The 14841-nt window shown below is 53.2% G+C and overlaps 1 protein-coding gene across 1 annotated transcript; it reads left to right on the top strand.

Annotated features, from left to right (window-relative positions):
• The first annotated feature begins 1073 nt into the window (after positions 1-1073).
• Positions 1074-13545, top strand: CCT7 (chaperonin containing TCP1 subunit 7). The gene is made up of 12 exons (XM_074195583.1): positions 1074-1192; positions 7036-7189; positions 7497-7603; positions 7916-8041; positions 8488-8540; positions 8827-8998; positions 10852-11016; positions 11205-11393; positions 11755-11852; positions 12256-12388; positions 12647-12853; positions 13197-13545. Exons 1-12 carry the CDS (start codon positions 1187-1189, stop codon positions 13413-13415), a joined length of 1629 nt encoding a protein of 542 aa, XP_074051684.1. The 5' UTR covers positions 1074-1186; the 3' UTR covers positions 13416-13545.
• The last annotated feature ends 1296 nt before the right edge of the window (positions 13546-14841 follow it).

Raw genomic sequence — 14841 nt, 5'->3', positions numbered from 1 at the left:
ACTGCCTTGCAAAATCCTAAAAAAACAAAACAAAATAAACCTTGCTTTATAGCCATGTTTTTCTAAGTAAATAATAGTTCCCATGTATATAATGCTTCAAGGTTTGCAAAAAACTGAATACACATGATATTTAACTTCACACCTTGCAATGTGATGAAAGCCCTTCTTTTTCTCCACTTTTCAGATGAGATGACTTTGCTCATGGTCAGACGCCTTCTCAATATTGGAGCAGCACTTGAACCCAGGGCTTCTCCATCCTCCTGGACTAGTCCTCTATTGGCTGCATGAATCATGCTGCCTGTAAATGAGCAAGTTAAGAGTTTAAGAGTTTAAGTTTAGGGGCAGCTAGGAGGTGTAGTGGATAAGGCATCAGCCCTGGTGTCAGGAGGATCTGAGTTCAAATCCAGCCTCAGACACTAAACACCTAGCTGTGTGTCCTTGTGCAAGCCACTTAACCCCATTGCCTTGCAAAAACCTAAAGATAAAAGTTTAAGTTTAGAAATTTCCCAGTCTCTCTTGATTCTACTCTTTCCTTCATCTATTTCTCATGTAACCTTCTGTACATAATTGTTTTCTGGGTTAAAGTGTGAGCTACCTGAGGGCAGGGACTGTCTTTTCTACTTTTAATAGGGATCATTGATTGACATTTGTTTATTGAAGGTTTTTTAAATTTTCAGGCATTTATTTTTTCTCTCACCTCCCGCCATCCGAAAAAAGAGAAGAAAAATGAAACCCTCGTGATCAATAGGTCGGGTCAGGCAAAGCCCGAGTCTCCTTTTTTTTTTTTTTGCAAGGCAATGGGGTTAAGTGGCTTGCCAAGGCTACACAGCTGGGTCATTATGGAGTGTCTGAGGTCGGATTTGAACTCAGGTCCTCCTGACTCCAGGGCCGGGGCTCTATCCACTGCGCCACCTAGCCGCCCCGCCGTCTCCTTTCGCTTCCGAGAGCGCGGGCGCCTGCCCTTGGCCTCCGCACCGGAAGGGGGCGCCGTCCGGAGGCCAGGCCGGCCCCTCTGTCCCGCCCTCGACTCTATGTACGCTCCCCGCGCGGAGGCACCGGAAGGCCCCGCCCCTTGGCTCGGCTCTCCCAACGGCTCCGCGCCGAAGGTTCTGGGCCGCGCGCGCGAGGGATTGTGGGCTGCCGGAGGCTTCCAGAGCCGGGAGAGGCTCCCTGTTCGCTTCCCGAGATGATGGTGAGTGGCCGCCGGCTCCATCCGCCGCCATCCGGGCCGGGGCGCCCGCCGGCCGGCCGAGGATGGGCCCCGATGCGCCTCCGGGGCCGCGGGAGCGGGGCGGCTTGGGCCGAGCCGCGGCCTGGGGCCCCGCGCAGCCTCTCGAGCCGGGCCGGGCGGACTGGGGGCTGGGCCGCGGGCGGGAGCGGGGCAGGCGCGCGGCGCCCGGCCCGGGGAGGGGAGCCGCCGGCCGGGGATGGGGTGCGGGGCAGGCCCGGCCCGGCTGGGGCGGAGCGCGCCGCGGGCCCGGCTCGGGACTCGGATTCCCGGCAGGCCCCGGGACCCGGCCCCGAAGGCCCGGCCGGGCCCGGCGCGCGGGGCGTGTCGGGAGTTGTAGTGCGGGCCGGGCCCGGCGGCGTGGGTTCCGCGTGGGCTGTTAAAGAGCCGAGTTCATGGTGCAGAAGCCGGGGGGAAGCTGAGCTCGGGGAGGGGGCCGTGCCCTCGCCGCTGCCGGGAGGCCCCTCCGGCCCGCCGCCCGGATTGTGCCCGGGAGGAAGGGCTGGGCCCCGATGCAGCCCGCGTTCCAACCGGTGGCAGCCGCCTACTGGTGCGTCCTCGGTCGGTCCCTCCATCCGTCGTCCATCCATCCGTCCATCCATCCGTGCCCGCTTGGTCCTCATTCTTCTTGACCTCTCGGAGTCTCCTGTTTTGGTTTATTGATCCCCCCCCCCCCCCCGCTTTCCTCAAGTTGAACCAGGGTATAAATCTACTGAACCCGATTGGGTTTTATTTTCATTTATTTTAGGTTTTTTTTCCAAGGCATTGGGGTTAAGTGACTCGCCTAAGGCCACACAGCTAGGTCATTATGAAGTGTCTGAGACTGGATTTGAACTCGGGTCCTCCTGACTCCAGGGCCGGTGCTCTATCTGCTGTGCCCTTCCTCTTTACTGGCTTCTCTGCTAGGGAAACAGATAAAATTCTCAAGAAGCTTCTAGTCCGTTGGGAAAGTGTGCAGTATAATGTTGCAAAAACTGTGTCCTTTCATCCGCACAACAGCTCTGGGAAGTAAATGCTATTATTTTCTAGATAGGGAAACTGAGTCAGTGGCTTAGGGAAGACTCCAGATCTAGGATTCTGGCTCACTGCCCCACCTAGCTTCCTGTGCTGTGCCTCGTAAACCTGTTGTCCAAATACCCAAACTCTCCAATAGTGAGGTCTCCCCACTGCCTGAAATGTAAATGGATAAGTAAATTCCAAACCAGATCCAGGGTGCTGTCTGGGTGCGAGAAGAGGAAGGAGACTCACAAGTGGCCCAGCTTAGGGCTTGGCATCTGAGCTGGCCCTCAAAGGGAGCAGGAGGGGTGGCTAGGTGGCACAATGGATAAAGCACCGGCACTGGAGTCAGGAGTACCTGCGTTCAAATCCGACCTCAGACACATAGTAATTACCTAGTCTTGTGGCCTTGGGCAAGCCACTTAACTCCATTTGCCTTGCAAAAAAAGAAAAACCTAAAAAAAGGGGAGCAGGAAATTTCAAACTGGGGGGAGGATGATGATAGTGCAAAGTTCCTCTCCTGAACTGGGGAGGGGGAAGCACTTCTGGGCGGCCCCCTTGCCTCTCCATTCATTCCCTCACTTCCAGACTCCTCTGGTCTCTGAATCTAAAGGTTCAGATCCACCATCCAGCACTCCCAGGTGAAAGTCATCCAGAGGAAGACCAAAGTAGCCCACCAGGAAGAGCTGTCTTCAAGTCTCCTGCCTGCTTCCACCAGCGTCCTGTTCCCTGGCATTCAATCCTTTCCCCCCCTCAAATCTGGCCTCAATCTCTCTTTCTGTCCTTAGTTCATTCTGTTCTCCATCACTTTACATCCCATATGTGAAAAGTGGGATCTCTGTCCTCCTCTCCCCAGGTCAAGCATTCCCTTAATCCTTTATCTCTCCTTTAGGCCTCATCCCAACTTGCCCTCAGGGCTCGGGTCTGTTAGCTCCTTTCTTTGTTTTCCTTTCAAGTCCTTGTGGCCAGTACAGTCCCTGGGCAATGGAAGCTTCTTGAGGCAGTTTTCTTTTATTGTTTCTCTTTTAATCTCCTTCATTTGATCTTTTTTTGTTATTAAAAAGAGAGGCCACCCCCACTTTGTCAAGATGGTGGGAACCCCCATCTTAGAAATCCTTGGAGGGAATATGAAGAAAAGCAATATCCAGCAGGTCACAGGTGCAGAAGCCTGGCAGGTCACACGTCCTGGTCAGGCCATTGATCTTCTGGAGATGGTGGAAGGGATGTTGAGCCCAGGCTAGAGGAAACATTGTAGTCTTCCTGGGAAGGAAGCCCCAGAATGTGAGACAGAAGGTGCTCAACGTACAAATTTCTACCCGGGCTAAATAACCTGAATCTGAGGAATTGGCTTCCCACCTTGTTCCCCTCCTCTCTGACTTATTAAAGGTGTGATCCTGAGCCAGTCACCTAATCTGTCTACACTTGCCTGCATGGCTTTTTTGTTAACCTTAATGTGCTTTACATAAAAGAGAACACAAAAGAACATAAAAAGAGCATAAAAGAGAAAGAGCTCAGGAGACATAGCAATGAACAGGACACTTTAAAAGAGTAGCCTCATTTTTGTTGGCACTTTTGAGTTTATGTCTGTTTGTTCCAAGTATTTCCTTCTTCCCCAAAGATTTAAAATAAAAGAAAAAAGTAATTCAGAAAAACTAACCCATGATCGTGTCTGCATGTGATGCTTTCCTACCACATCTGCAATGAAAGGAAGCGGGGTGGCTAGGTGGCACAGTGGATAGAGCACTGGCCCTGGAGTCAGGAGGACCTGAGTTCAAATCCAGCCTCAGACACTTAATAATTACCTAGCTGTGTGGCCTTGGGCAAGCCACTTAACCCCATTACCTTGCAAAAACCTTTAAAAAAAAAGAAAGGAGGGAAGATCAGCTTCTGACTCAGTTGGAGTCACGCTTGAGCATTATTATGATGCAGCATTCACATATGGCATTCTTAAATTGATAGAGGTATTAACTTAACCAGGATAAGGGAAAGTGCTCTGTAATTGAAAGCAGTTTTGTTGTATTGTTTCCTAGGTGCCTCACCTTCCCCCTTTGCCTCTGTACCTTACACTTTGGTTAGTTATGCAACTTTTACCTTTGTCTGGCCTGTTTTAGATTATAAGCATTTACCATCCTCAGCGCCAGCAGATGCTTCCTTAATAAATGCATTTTTCTGTCTTGGTAATTGGGTTAGAGGCCTCAGATTCTTGCCTTTAACAAGTCCCAGAATCACAGCGGGACGTTAGCAGGGTACCAGAGTGTAGAAGACTGGATGGGACCTCGGTGTAACCACCTCCTTGATCTGGACCAAGGCTCTCCAGAATTCTGACAGATCCAGTTATGTAGCAAACCTGCCCTCCTTTCTACAGCCCAAATCATGTCTAACAATTATACATCTGGCTTTTTAAAATGTGTGTCATTGTTGTGACCAGTAAGAATCCAATATACTTAAAAGTGTTATGAAATTCAGTGTAGCTCTTTGTCATTGTGTATTTTCTCAATGAACAATGACTTCCAAGGAAAGCTTTGGCATTTTTTGTTATTAAACAGTTTCTGGGGTGACTAGGTGGTGCAGTGGATAGAACACTGGCCCTGGAGTCAAGAGTACCCGAGTTCAAATTCGGCCTCAGACACTTAATAATTACTTAGCTGTTTGGCCTTGGGCAAGCCACTTAACCCCATTGCCTTGCAAAAAAAAAAAACTTAAAAAAAAGACAGTTTCTTTGTCAAGCTGGTGGGAACCTCCATCTTAGAAATCCTTGGAGGGAATATGAAGAAAAGCAACATTAAACAGGTCACACCTTGTGGTTGGGGTGTTGATCTTCTGGAGATGGTAGAAGGGATGTTGAGCCCAGGCTAGAGGAAACTTCATAGTCATCTTGGGAAGGAAGCCCCAGACTTGCTGTTCTTGATGTCAGACAGAAGGTGCTCAGCATTTCTGCCCCAGCTAAAGCTAAGGAAAGGCTTTCTGACATGGTTCTAGACTTCCAGACTAGGCTTGGAAGGAAGGGAGAGGGGGTCCACAGAGGGCATGACTCATCTGGGGGGGGTGTTTCCTAACTCAAAATCTATGATTCTCTGACTTGGCTAATGTCTGGTCCTAGCCCATATTATAGTAGGCTGACTGGAGAAGAACCACACTGGCCTTTGTCTGGCTTAGCCAAGTCCAAGTCTTCTCTTTCTCCTCGGTTGCTGCATCTTGAGGCATTGTGGAGCTTTCCCTCCCCTCTTGGTGTCTCTCCCTGCTTCCATATCCCGGGCTCCCCTAGTTCTTCCAAGGAGACCCTAAGAAACCGTTGACTTTAGACAGAAGTGATGTTTGGGGATCCTGCTGTTCTCCATCCCCACCCCATCTCCATTGACTGCTTCACTGTTGGCCTGACCATCTTTGCTCAGCTTCAAGCCTTTGCCAATGACCCAGGTAGTTGAGGAGGGATGGGGGAGAACTGGGATTCCTGGTCTACCTTTCCTCATGGCTCTTTCTCCTGCCAGCCTAAGACTAGGCCAGATCTGGGGACAGGTTCTGTTCACCATGGAGCCAGACAGCACACCCTCATGGCCAGTCTTGGTCACGCAGAGCTTGTGGTTCAGACGCCTCGCTCAGTTCTCCCAGGAAGATGGCATCCGTAGTCAGTCACAAGCTGAGTCTACAAGAGGCCCGTGATGTAGGTAGTAGACAAAGCTGTCTTCAAGACTAGATTTCTCCATCCAGACCCCCTTTAGTGACCCCATACTCAAACCTGGGTCAGCTCCCAATGAAGTCTTTACAGTGAGGTTCTTCCATAAAGACCCCAGTAGTCCTATGTGTCTCTCAGCCAGTTTCTCCATGTTGGCTCATGGAGGATGGTTTCTTATTGGGTGGTCTTGGTTGACGACTCCCCTCGACCAGACAAAGCAGCATACTACTCTTTTCTTAGAGAGTTGTTTAGAGTACTGAGTAAAGGTATTTTTCCAGGATCCTACCATCTGCTTTGAGATAGGATTTAAACCTAGTTCTTGTGTCTTTGAGGCCTATTCTCCCTCCACTAGGCTTCATGCCTTTCTGACACATAGTAAATTTGCTCAGTGAATTTCTTAGCTGCTTTCGATCCCAGGGAATTTCTGGGTTGGCTTCTGATGGCCTTGACATCTCCTGTGCTGTGGTTTCATTTTGATTGGGACTCTGGGGACTTGTAGGAATTTCTTCTCCCTTATGGATAATGAAAAATGGCTGTTATCCAGTATTGGGGACTCCTTAGTGGGGAGCTTTATGAGATCTGCTGTGTATCAAGCCTGAGGGCTTTAAATAAGGTCTCTGAGCATCAAAAGTTGGCTGTCCCCCATTCCTCCCCCCAGCTGGTTCCCATTCTTGTATCTTGCTGAGGCCATCCTGTCTAAACATCCCTAGAACATTTACCTGCTGTCCTTGGCCCTGAAGGCTCTCACTTGGACCCCATTGGGTCCTTGGATTGAGCTGTGATGCTGAAAGGAGTGAGTGTTGATTCTTCCTGAGCCAGGGAGGGGAAGGGTTGTATTTAAATTTTTTTTTTCTTTTTTTAAATTTTTTTCAGGGCAGTGGGGTTACGTGACTTGCCCAAGGTCACACAGGTGATTATTAAGTGTCAAGCTGTATTTGAACTCAGGTCCTCTTGACTCCAGGGAAAATTTGCCTTAAAATCAGTTTCCAATTCTTTCTTCATACATTGGAAAGGCCAGAAAAACAATCCAGTAGGAAATAGGCATAGTCATCACATTTACTATTTTGGCTGATTCCCACTTGCCTATCTGGAAAGAAATGGTTGCCCTTCAGCCCTGGCCTGTTTTCTCCCTCTTCAGCCCACACCAGTTATCCTCCTGAAGGAGGGGACGGACAGTTCCCAAGGGATCCCTCAACTGGTCAGCAACATCAGCGCCTGCCAAGTGATTGCAGAGGCTGTCCGAACCACCCTGGGGCCCCGAGGAATGGACAAGCTCATCGTCGATGGCAGGGGTGAGGCTGACCTCCTCGTTCTTCTTGGCCCATTCCCAGGGTGCTGGTAGAGGTGGTTTTAAAGGGTGATGGGCAGTAGGAAGGAAAAGCCCTGTCCAGAGGACAGGAAACACCAGAATGGAGCAGTGTTTTGGCTCTGCCTTTGTATGGGTGTGGTGGTGTGGTGGTGGTGCTAGAGCGGGAGGCTCCACAGGAACTTGGGGAGAAGGGGGCAGGAAGTTTTCAGGGCTGGTCTTTCAGAAGCCTGGGGCTAGATAGAAAACAGTGAAAGAAAATAGTCTAAACCATTTTCTGATATTCCTTTCAGGCAAAGCGACGATTTCCAACGACGGTGCCACCATCTTGAAGCTCCTTGATGTTGTCCATCCTGCCGCCAAAACTCTAGTGGACATTGCCAAGTCACAGGATGCTGAGGTGAGGGAACCAACCTGAGGATGGAAGGGGGCGAAGTGGTGATATCCTGTCACATCCAAAGTCCTGGATTGAGTCCCATAGATGGACAGGCCATTATTGGTGCCTACTGTGGACCAGACTTTGAGCTGATGAGCTCCTCCAGACTGACCACTAGTAATTGTTTCTGTTAAAAGGGATTATTTGTAAACAGTTGAGTAGAGATGCCTGCACCCAGTCCTGCCTTTGGACCTAACCCTAGCCTCTGCTCTGGGATAGGGTGGGCAGGGATATGACCCCTCAAGTTTTGGGAATTAAGCCATTTTATGCCTGCAGGTTGGTGATGGGACCACCTCAGTGACATTGTTGGCAGCAGAATTCTTGAAACAAGTGAAGTGCTACGTGGAGGAAGGCCTGCATCCCCAGATCATCATTCGGGCTTTTCGCACAGCCACACAGCTGGTAAGTGAAGCCTGGGCTAGGTCGGGCCACGATGACCGGGCCTGGGGCTTAGTATCTTTTCTAGGAGAGGTGGCTGGTGGCTCCTGATCCCCCATATCCAGAGTGGTTCCACCTCCCAGGAGACTGAACTGTCATGGGGGTGATAGGTAGAACATGAGGTGGGAAGCCAGGAGACCCAGGTCCAGGGCTGAACTCTAGGTAGGGCCTCGGGCAAGTCTGTCACCTCTTTGGGTGTCAGCTCCCTTCCAGAGTTGAGACAAGAGGGCAAATTAAAAAAATATATGAAGTGCTTCCAGGATGTTCCCGGCCACAGTCAGCCTGGGCATCCCCTGGCCTCCAGTAGGGTCAGCAGGGCAGGTCCTTGAAAGACCCTTGATTGGTGTGAAGCTAGGGAGAAGCAGCTTCAGGGCCCCGGGGCCTCCCTTCATCCTCTTCCTCCTCTGCAGGCTGTTAACAAGATCAAGCAGATTGCTGTGACCGTGAAGAATGAAGACAAAGAGTAAGTTTGCGTGATACCCGAAGGCTGGGCTCCTCTGGGGGATCACCAGGTCTGGACCTGGGGCTTTTCAGCTCCTGTGGTGCCCTAGGAAGAAGCCCAGCCCCAGCCTGTGCCAGACCATGGGCTTTAGTTAATGGGCATCCCGGGGGCCCTCAGGCACCATCTGTTCCCCAGTAATACCTTTGGAAGGCAGAATGGAAAGGGTTGGCAGGAGGGTGGGAGGGGAGGGTTGGGCTCCAGAAAGGTGGTCCTGGAAGACTGGGCACTGACTGTCCCTGTGTGCCAGGGAGCAGAGGCGGCTGCTTGAGAAGTGTGCCATGACTGCGCTGAGCTCCAAGCTGATTTCCCAGCAGAAGGCTGCCTTTGCCACCATGGTGGTGGATGCCGTTATGATGCTTGATGATCTGCTGCAGCTCAAGATGATTGGCATCAAAAAGGTTCAGGGAGGTGCCCTTGAGGTGAGTGCTACTGCTGCCCACATGTGGCCAGAGGCTTGACCTCTGTAAAGGGTCCCTTGCCTGAGACATTCTGTCATTGTTGGTATCCTAGGCTCTCTTAATTGGCAATTGGTAAGATGCCCAGGATGCCAAGATTTGTTTTAGGTGCTTTGGGCCTGTTCCTGTTTGTTTGATGTGGGACCCAAGGGAAACCAACTAAACTCTACCTTCTCTAATAACCGTGCCATTGTTGGCATCATTGTTGAAACAGTTTGCTGCATCACATCACCTGGCTCATCCTCAACTTGAAATGATGGTGCTGGAGCCTTAGGCACTCTAAAGACTGCCAGGCAGCCACCGCCTCGCTGGGCACCTGGCCATTTGGAGTCTGCCTGCAGGTGGTTTTGAACAAAATGGCACCAGTGGCTCGTGAGGGAGGAAAGGTGATTTGTGGTGCCTGGAGGGAGACCTTGGAGGCGATCTCATGGGAGCCTGGTTTAGAGGGAGGAGGCCGGCCTTGGCCAGAGTCACAGAGAGGTCTTGTGCCCTCAGTGGCCAGGAGCAAGACTGCCAGCCATGTTACCTCGACAAAACCCACGTAGCACCTGAGAAATTCCCACTGGAAGCATTGCCAACTTCCCACTTGAACAGAATTGGAGATCTCCTGCTTCATTTTTTGATGCCATCTTCTGGAGAGGGCAAGGATAACCAAGGCCACTTGGGAGATGTGTGTCTCCTAGAGCAGAGTTCTGTATTAGCCAGGTCCAAAGGGGAAACAAAGAAAGAGAAGAAGAGAAGCTGCTGTCCACTCTCAGTCCATTGGCCCCATCCCTTGTGTCTTCTCAAGAAGAAAGCCTCCATGTGGAGGAAGGGGAGGATGGCTGCAACCGTGGCCTCCCAGGGAGCCCTGTGGTCTGCCCAGAGTATCATGGGTTGTTCAAGTGCTTCAGTAAGGGAATAAGACAGGAACTTCAGATTGACCTGCCCAGTGGCCTTGACATGGGGATATGACCCTGAGAAGGATGGGGTTGCCCGGCAGCCAGCAGCCCCCCCATGGCAGATGGTGCTCCCAGGCCTGAGGCAGCAGTTCATGTAGAAAAACCGAGGTCTGGATTTTTGTCCATTTTAAAGAGAGAAAAGCTTGTTTGGAAAGACTTCAAGTGCAGGAGACTTGGAAAGGGAAAGCAAACCTGCATGAAAGATTCACACTTTGCCCCTAGGAATGCGAGTCAATTAATGAAAGGCAACTTCTGAAAAGAAAGATGTGATTCTAGATGGTGCCATTTTTCCTTTGAGCTAGGACGGGTTTGTGGCCCTTCCCTAATGCAAATCGTCTTTTTTTTTTTTTTTTAAGGTTTTTGCAAGGCAATGGGGTTAAGTGGCTTGCTCAAGGCTACAAATTAAGTGTCTGTGGTAGGATTTGTACTCAAGTACTCCTGACTCCAGGGCTGGTGCTTTATCCACTGTGCTACCTAGCTGCCCCTGTCTCTCTCTTGAAGGAGAAAGATGGATCTGGTTGATCAGGTGTGACTCTGGAGGTCAAGCAGAGGTCCCTGACATGCCAGCTGTTGGCATTGGTGCATCTGAAGAAGTAGAGGGGGCCATGGGTGGTCAGGCCCCTCTGGGGCATGTGTTGATCTGGTGCCACGTTTTAGAAAGACAAGGGGCCTGGGAAACCCGAGTCTAAGGAAGAGCCGCCTCTGGGGCAGTGGGGAGACCTTTCAGAGACCCTGATTTATTCATGACCTAAGGAGAAAGGGACCCTTGTGGGACAGGGACTCTGCCCCCAGGGGGCCAGGGCAGCTGGTCCGGAGGGATCTGCCCCTGCGGCAGCACAGATCATGACCAACCTAGCCCTGTCCCTTTGCTTCCAGGAGTCGCAACTGGTGGCCGGTGTTGCTTTCAAGAAAACCTTCTCTTACGCTGGGTTTGAGATGCAGCCCAAGAAGTATATGAACCCCACGATCGCTCTGCTGAACGTGGAACTGGAGCTGAAGGCCGAGAAGGACAATGCTGAAGTGCGCGTGCGCACCGTGGAGGTAGGACCGCCGCACCTGGGCCGCTTCTGGGGCTAGTGGGGGTGCAGGGAGTGTCTCTGAAGGAACTCAGGGGCTTGGGCCTCTGGGGGAGGGAGTTGGGGTGCTGGAGGCCTGGTTGCCAGGGATCCCCCTCGTCTGGCTCGGCAGGGGGGCCTGCCAACAGGGTCTCTGTTCTTGCCTTTGGTCAGGACTACCAAGCCATCGTCGACGCTGAGTGGAACATTTTGTATGACAAGTTGGAGAAGATCTACAGCTCTGGGGCCAAGGTCGTCCTGTCCAAGCTGCCCATTGGGGATGTGGCAACTCAGTATTTTGCTGACCGGGACATGTTCTGTGCTGGCCGCGTCCCAGAGGAGGATCTCCGGAGGACCATGATGGTAACTGCTTGTCTGGGCCTCCATTTATTCTCTAGGACCCTTCAGGGCTGTTGGAGATAGGGGGGCTTGGCCTCCACCTGAGCACCTGGGATCCCGGCTCAGAGGCAGGGGGCTGGACCCCACAGAACTGTTCCCGAAACTCAGCATGTTCTGGATGCCGGCCTGGGAATAGCAACTTCTTTTGACATCAGCCTAAGCCAGGTCTAATTCGGGGGAGGGGGGGCTCTCTGGCTGGCTGCTGCCTTTATCTCTTTAGACCAGGGCCTGAAGGGCACCCTGGCTTGGCACTGGCAGTGAAGTGTGGGTGAATAGTAGAGCCTAACCCTCAGACCTTGATAAGTGACGCTTCCTCCCCTCCCAGGCCTGCGGGGGCTCCATCCAGACCAGTGTCAATTCCCTGACCCCTGATGTGCTGGGCAGCTGCCAGCTCTTTGAAGAGACGCAGATTGGAGGCGAGAGGTGAGGGTTTGGGCTGTTTAGTGTGGAATATGACAGTCATTTGGCTGCTGTGGTTGGCAGAGGTACAGGAAGCTTGTCTGGGGGGGGGGTGGAGGAGAGTGGGGAGATGAGGTGCCAAGGTGAGGGGCAGGGGGCAGTGATATGGAGCTCTGGGCTGGCTTTGCAGTCCTATGGCTGCCATTGCAAAGCCTCCCCTGGGAAGGGGGTGTTTGGGTAAGAGGAGCTTGTTCTGCTCACCCAAACCTGGTGATGAGGGACTTGGCTGGGGGAATGTATGGTAGCGGGGTCCCAGCCAAACTCGGGCTCATGGGCATCCTAGATTGTGGCAGGCCTCCCAGACCAGAGGAACGGGAGTAGGCAAGGGAGTGAATGGGGCTTGTCCCCGGGTCCTTTCCTCATCCAGGTACAACTTCTTCACCGGCTGCCCCAAGGCCAAAACCTGCACGATTATCCTTCGAGGGGGTGCCGAGCAGTTCATGGAGGAGACGGAGCGCTCCCTCCATGATGCCATCATGATCGTCCGTAGAGCCATCAAGGTGCGTGGCTGGCCAGTGGCTTTGGAAGGAGATGGGGTGAGGGCGTGGCAGAAGCTGTGCCCACAGAGCAGGTCTGGGGGGGGTGCCTGCTTGATTGGACCACTTGGGATTCTGGGGTGGGGGCTCTCTTGGCAGGGACGGATCAGTTGGAGCCAGTCTTGAGTGGCCAGTGAACATGGTTAGCCTGCTCGCCGAGGTTCCTAACCATGGAGGTTTCCGTGGCATCTCATGCACCGTGGGGCTCTGGTTTCTTCACAGAATGACTCAGTCGTGGCAGGAGGTGGTGCCATCGAGATGGAGCTCTCCAAGTACCTGCGGGACTATTCGAGGACCATCCCGGGCAAGCAGCAGCTGCTGATCGGAGCCTACGCCAAGGCCCTGGAGATCATCCCCCGACAGCTGTGCGACAATGCTGGCTTTGATGCCACCAACATCCTCAATAAACTGAGGGCCAAACATGCCCAGGTGGGTCTGGGCTCGGTTGGGGGAGGTGGTGTGGCTTGGGTCTCCTCACATCCTCGCTCTCTGACCTTGTGGAAGTCATGGATGGCCACAGCAATGTCGGCCACAAGAGTGGACAGTGCCTTCTCTGAGACCCTTGGCTGGTTTTTGAGGTAGTGACAGTGACAGTCCCTCTTGAGCATCCATAGGTGTGGCCTGTGTGAAGCGTGGGTTCCCGGAAGGGGTGGCTCAGACTGACCTAGGCCAAGTGGCCGGGCCATGCCCTGGGCTCCAGGGCTGAGCAGTGGAGTCTCTGGTTGTGCTCAGTCTTAGCGGTTGACGGAGGGCGCCCGTCCTGTCTTTTCAGGGCGGCAGGTGGTATGGCGTGGACATCAACAACGAGGATATCGCAGATAACTTTGAAGCCTTTGTGTGGGAGCCCGCCATGGTCCGCATCAACGCCCTCACGGCCGCTTCGGAAGCCGCCTGCCTCATTGTGTCTGTGGATGAAACCATCAAGAACCCACGCTCAACTGTGGATGGGCCTCCCATGGGCCGGGGCCGGGGCCGGGGGCGCTTTCACTGAAGGTCCTTCGGCCTCCCCATCTGTCTGCAGGGCGGGCACAGTTACTTGGTGTTGAGGGGCAAGAGGGGACAAATGCACCTGGCTCTGTTCTTCTGGAAGGTTATTTAAATAAAACTCAAGGCCTAGGTCACTGTTGAGGGCAAATTCTTTGGATCTGATGCCCGGGGCAGCTACTCTGATGGTCCCAGGGGATGTGGTATCATCTCCCCTGATCACTGGCCCCCGCTCTTCAGCCTGCCCAGGTTCTGTCCCTGGGGCTCAGGATGGGGAGGAAATCCCCCCCCCCCCCAAGGTTCTTCTCTGCACCAGGTGGGTGCCCTCCAGCCACCCTGGCCAGAGCAGAAGCCAGGGCCCAGCAGGCAGCTGGTGGGGGGCTGGTATTTCCTGGGGCATCTGAGGCTCTCCCACCCAAGTAATTTTATAATGGGGACGGAAGTGATATCAAGTCCTGGGGGTAGCCCAGGCAGAATGATCATGGGAGACTCTGACCCCCCAATCCTCCTTGGGCTTCCCAGGCTGCCTTTGTTGGAAGCTCCAGCAGGGAAGGGGGGCCTAGAAGGGATTGCCCAGTCCCATTGAGCTGGCCCCCATCTGCCGCCTCAGCGGGGGTGGTGGGGGCAGCTGGTTGAGGAAGACCCGCAGGTCAAGGGTCTGCCTTCCGACCTCCACCTTTGACATTCCCTTATTCTGCCAGCATTTACTTGATGTCCATTGTATATCCCACACCCCTCCAAAACCCAGGCCTTCCCCAACTTCGGCACATGGAGAAAAGGATCAATCCTCGAGCCCAATCTTCTGCCCCCCACCCCCCAGAACCCAGAGAACCAGAGTCGGTTTTCAGGATGTTTATTGGACGCCCAGTCCTCAACCACCGGGCCGCCCTGGTGAGGTCCTCAGAGATACGTACACGCTCAGAATACATTCGGCAAAAGGGACGAAGCGACAACACCTAAGTGCATCTATGGGTGATGCAGGAGCAGAGCCCCCGTCTGGGTGAGGGGCAAACAAAGGGGCCCAAAGGCGCTCACCCTGCCTGGTGCGAACCCTTTGGTGGCCAAGCTCAGCAGCCTGGAACCCTGTGCTATCTTTTCATGGGAAAGGAAGGGCACTCCCGGGACAGAAGGAGCAATGGTGGGAAAGGGGTGAAGATGGACAGTCCAGGGGGAGAAGCCTCCTGCCCAACTCGGGGCAGAGCCCAGGACTGGGGGTGGGCAGGCCTGATTGTCAGAGGCCCTAGTTGCAACGTCCAGGAGGGGCTGGGATCCCAAGGAAGGAAAGGAGCGTGGCGGGGGAGGTTTTCTGCTTTGGCCCAGGAACTCCTGAGTCCCCTCCCCCTCCCTCCCCTTACCTGAGGCGGGGGGGGGGGGGGAGGACCAAGACTAGAACCAATAAGTCCATAAGAAATTATATATACACACTCCCTATA

This window comes from Macrotis lagotis, chromosome 1, assembly GCF_037893015.1.
Source record: "Macrotis lagotis isolate mMagLag1 chromosome 1, bilby.v1.9.chrom.fasta, whole genome shotgun sequence".
Classification (NCBI taxonomy): domain Eukaryota; kingdom Metazoa; phylum Chordata; class Mammalia; order Peramelemorphia; family Peramelidae; genus Macrotis; species Macrotis lagotis.
This window is presented reverse-complemented; position numbering and strand designations above follow the sequence as displayed.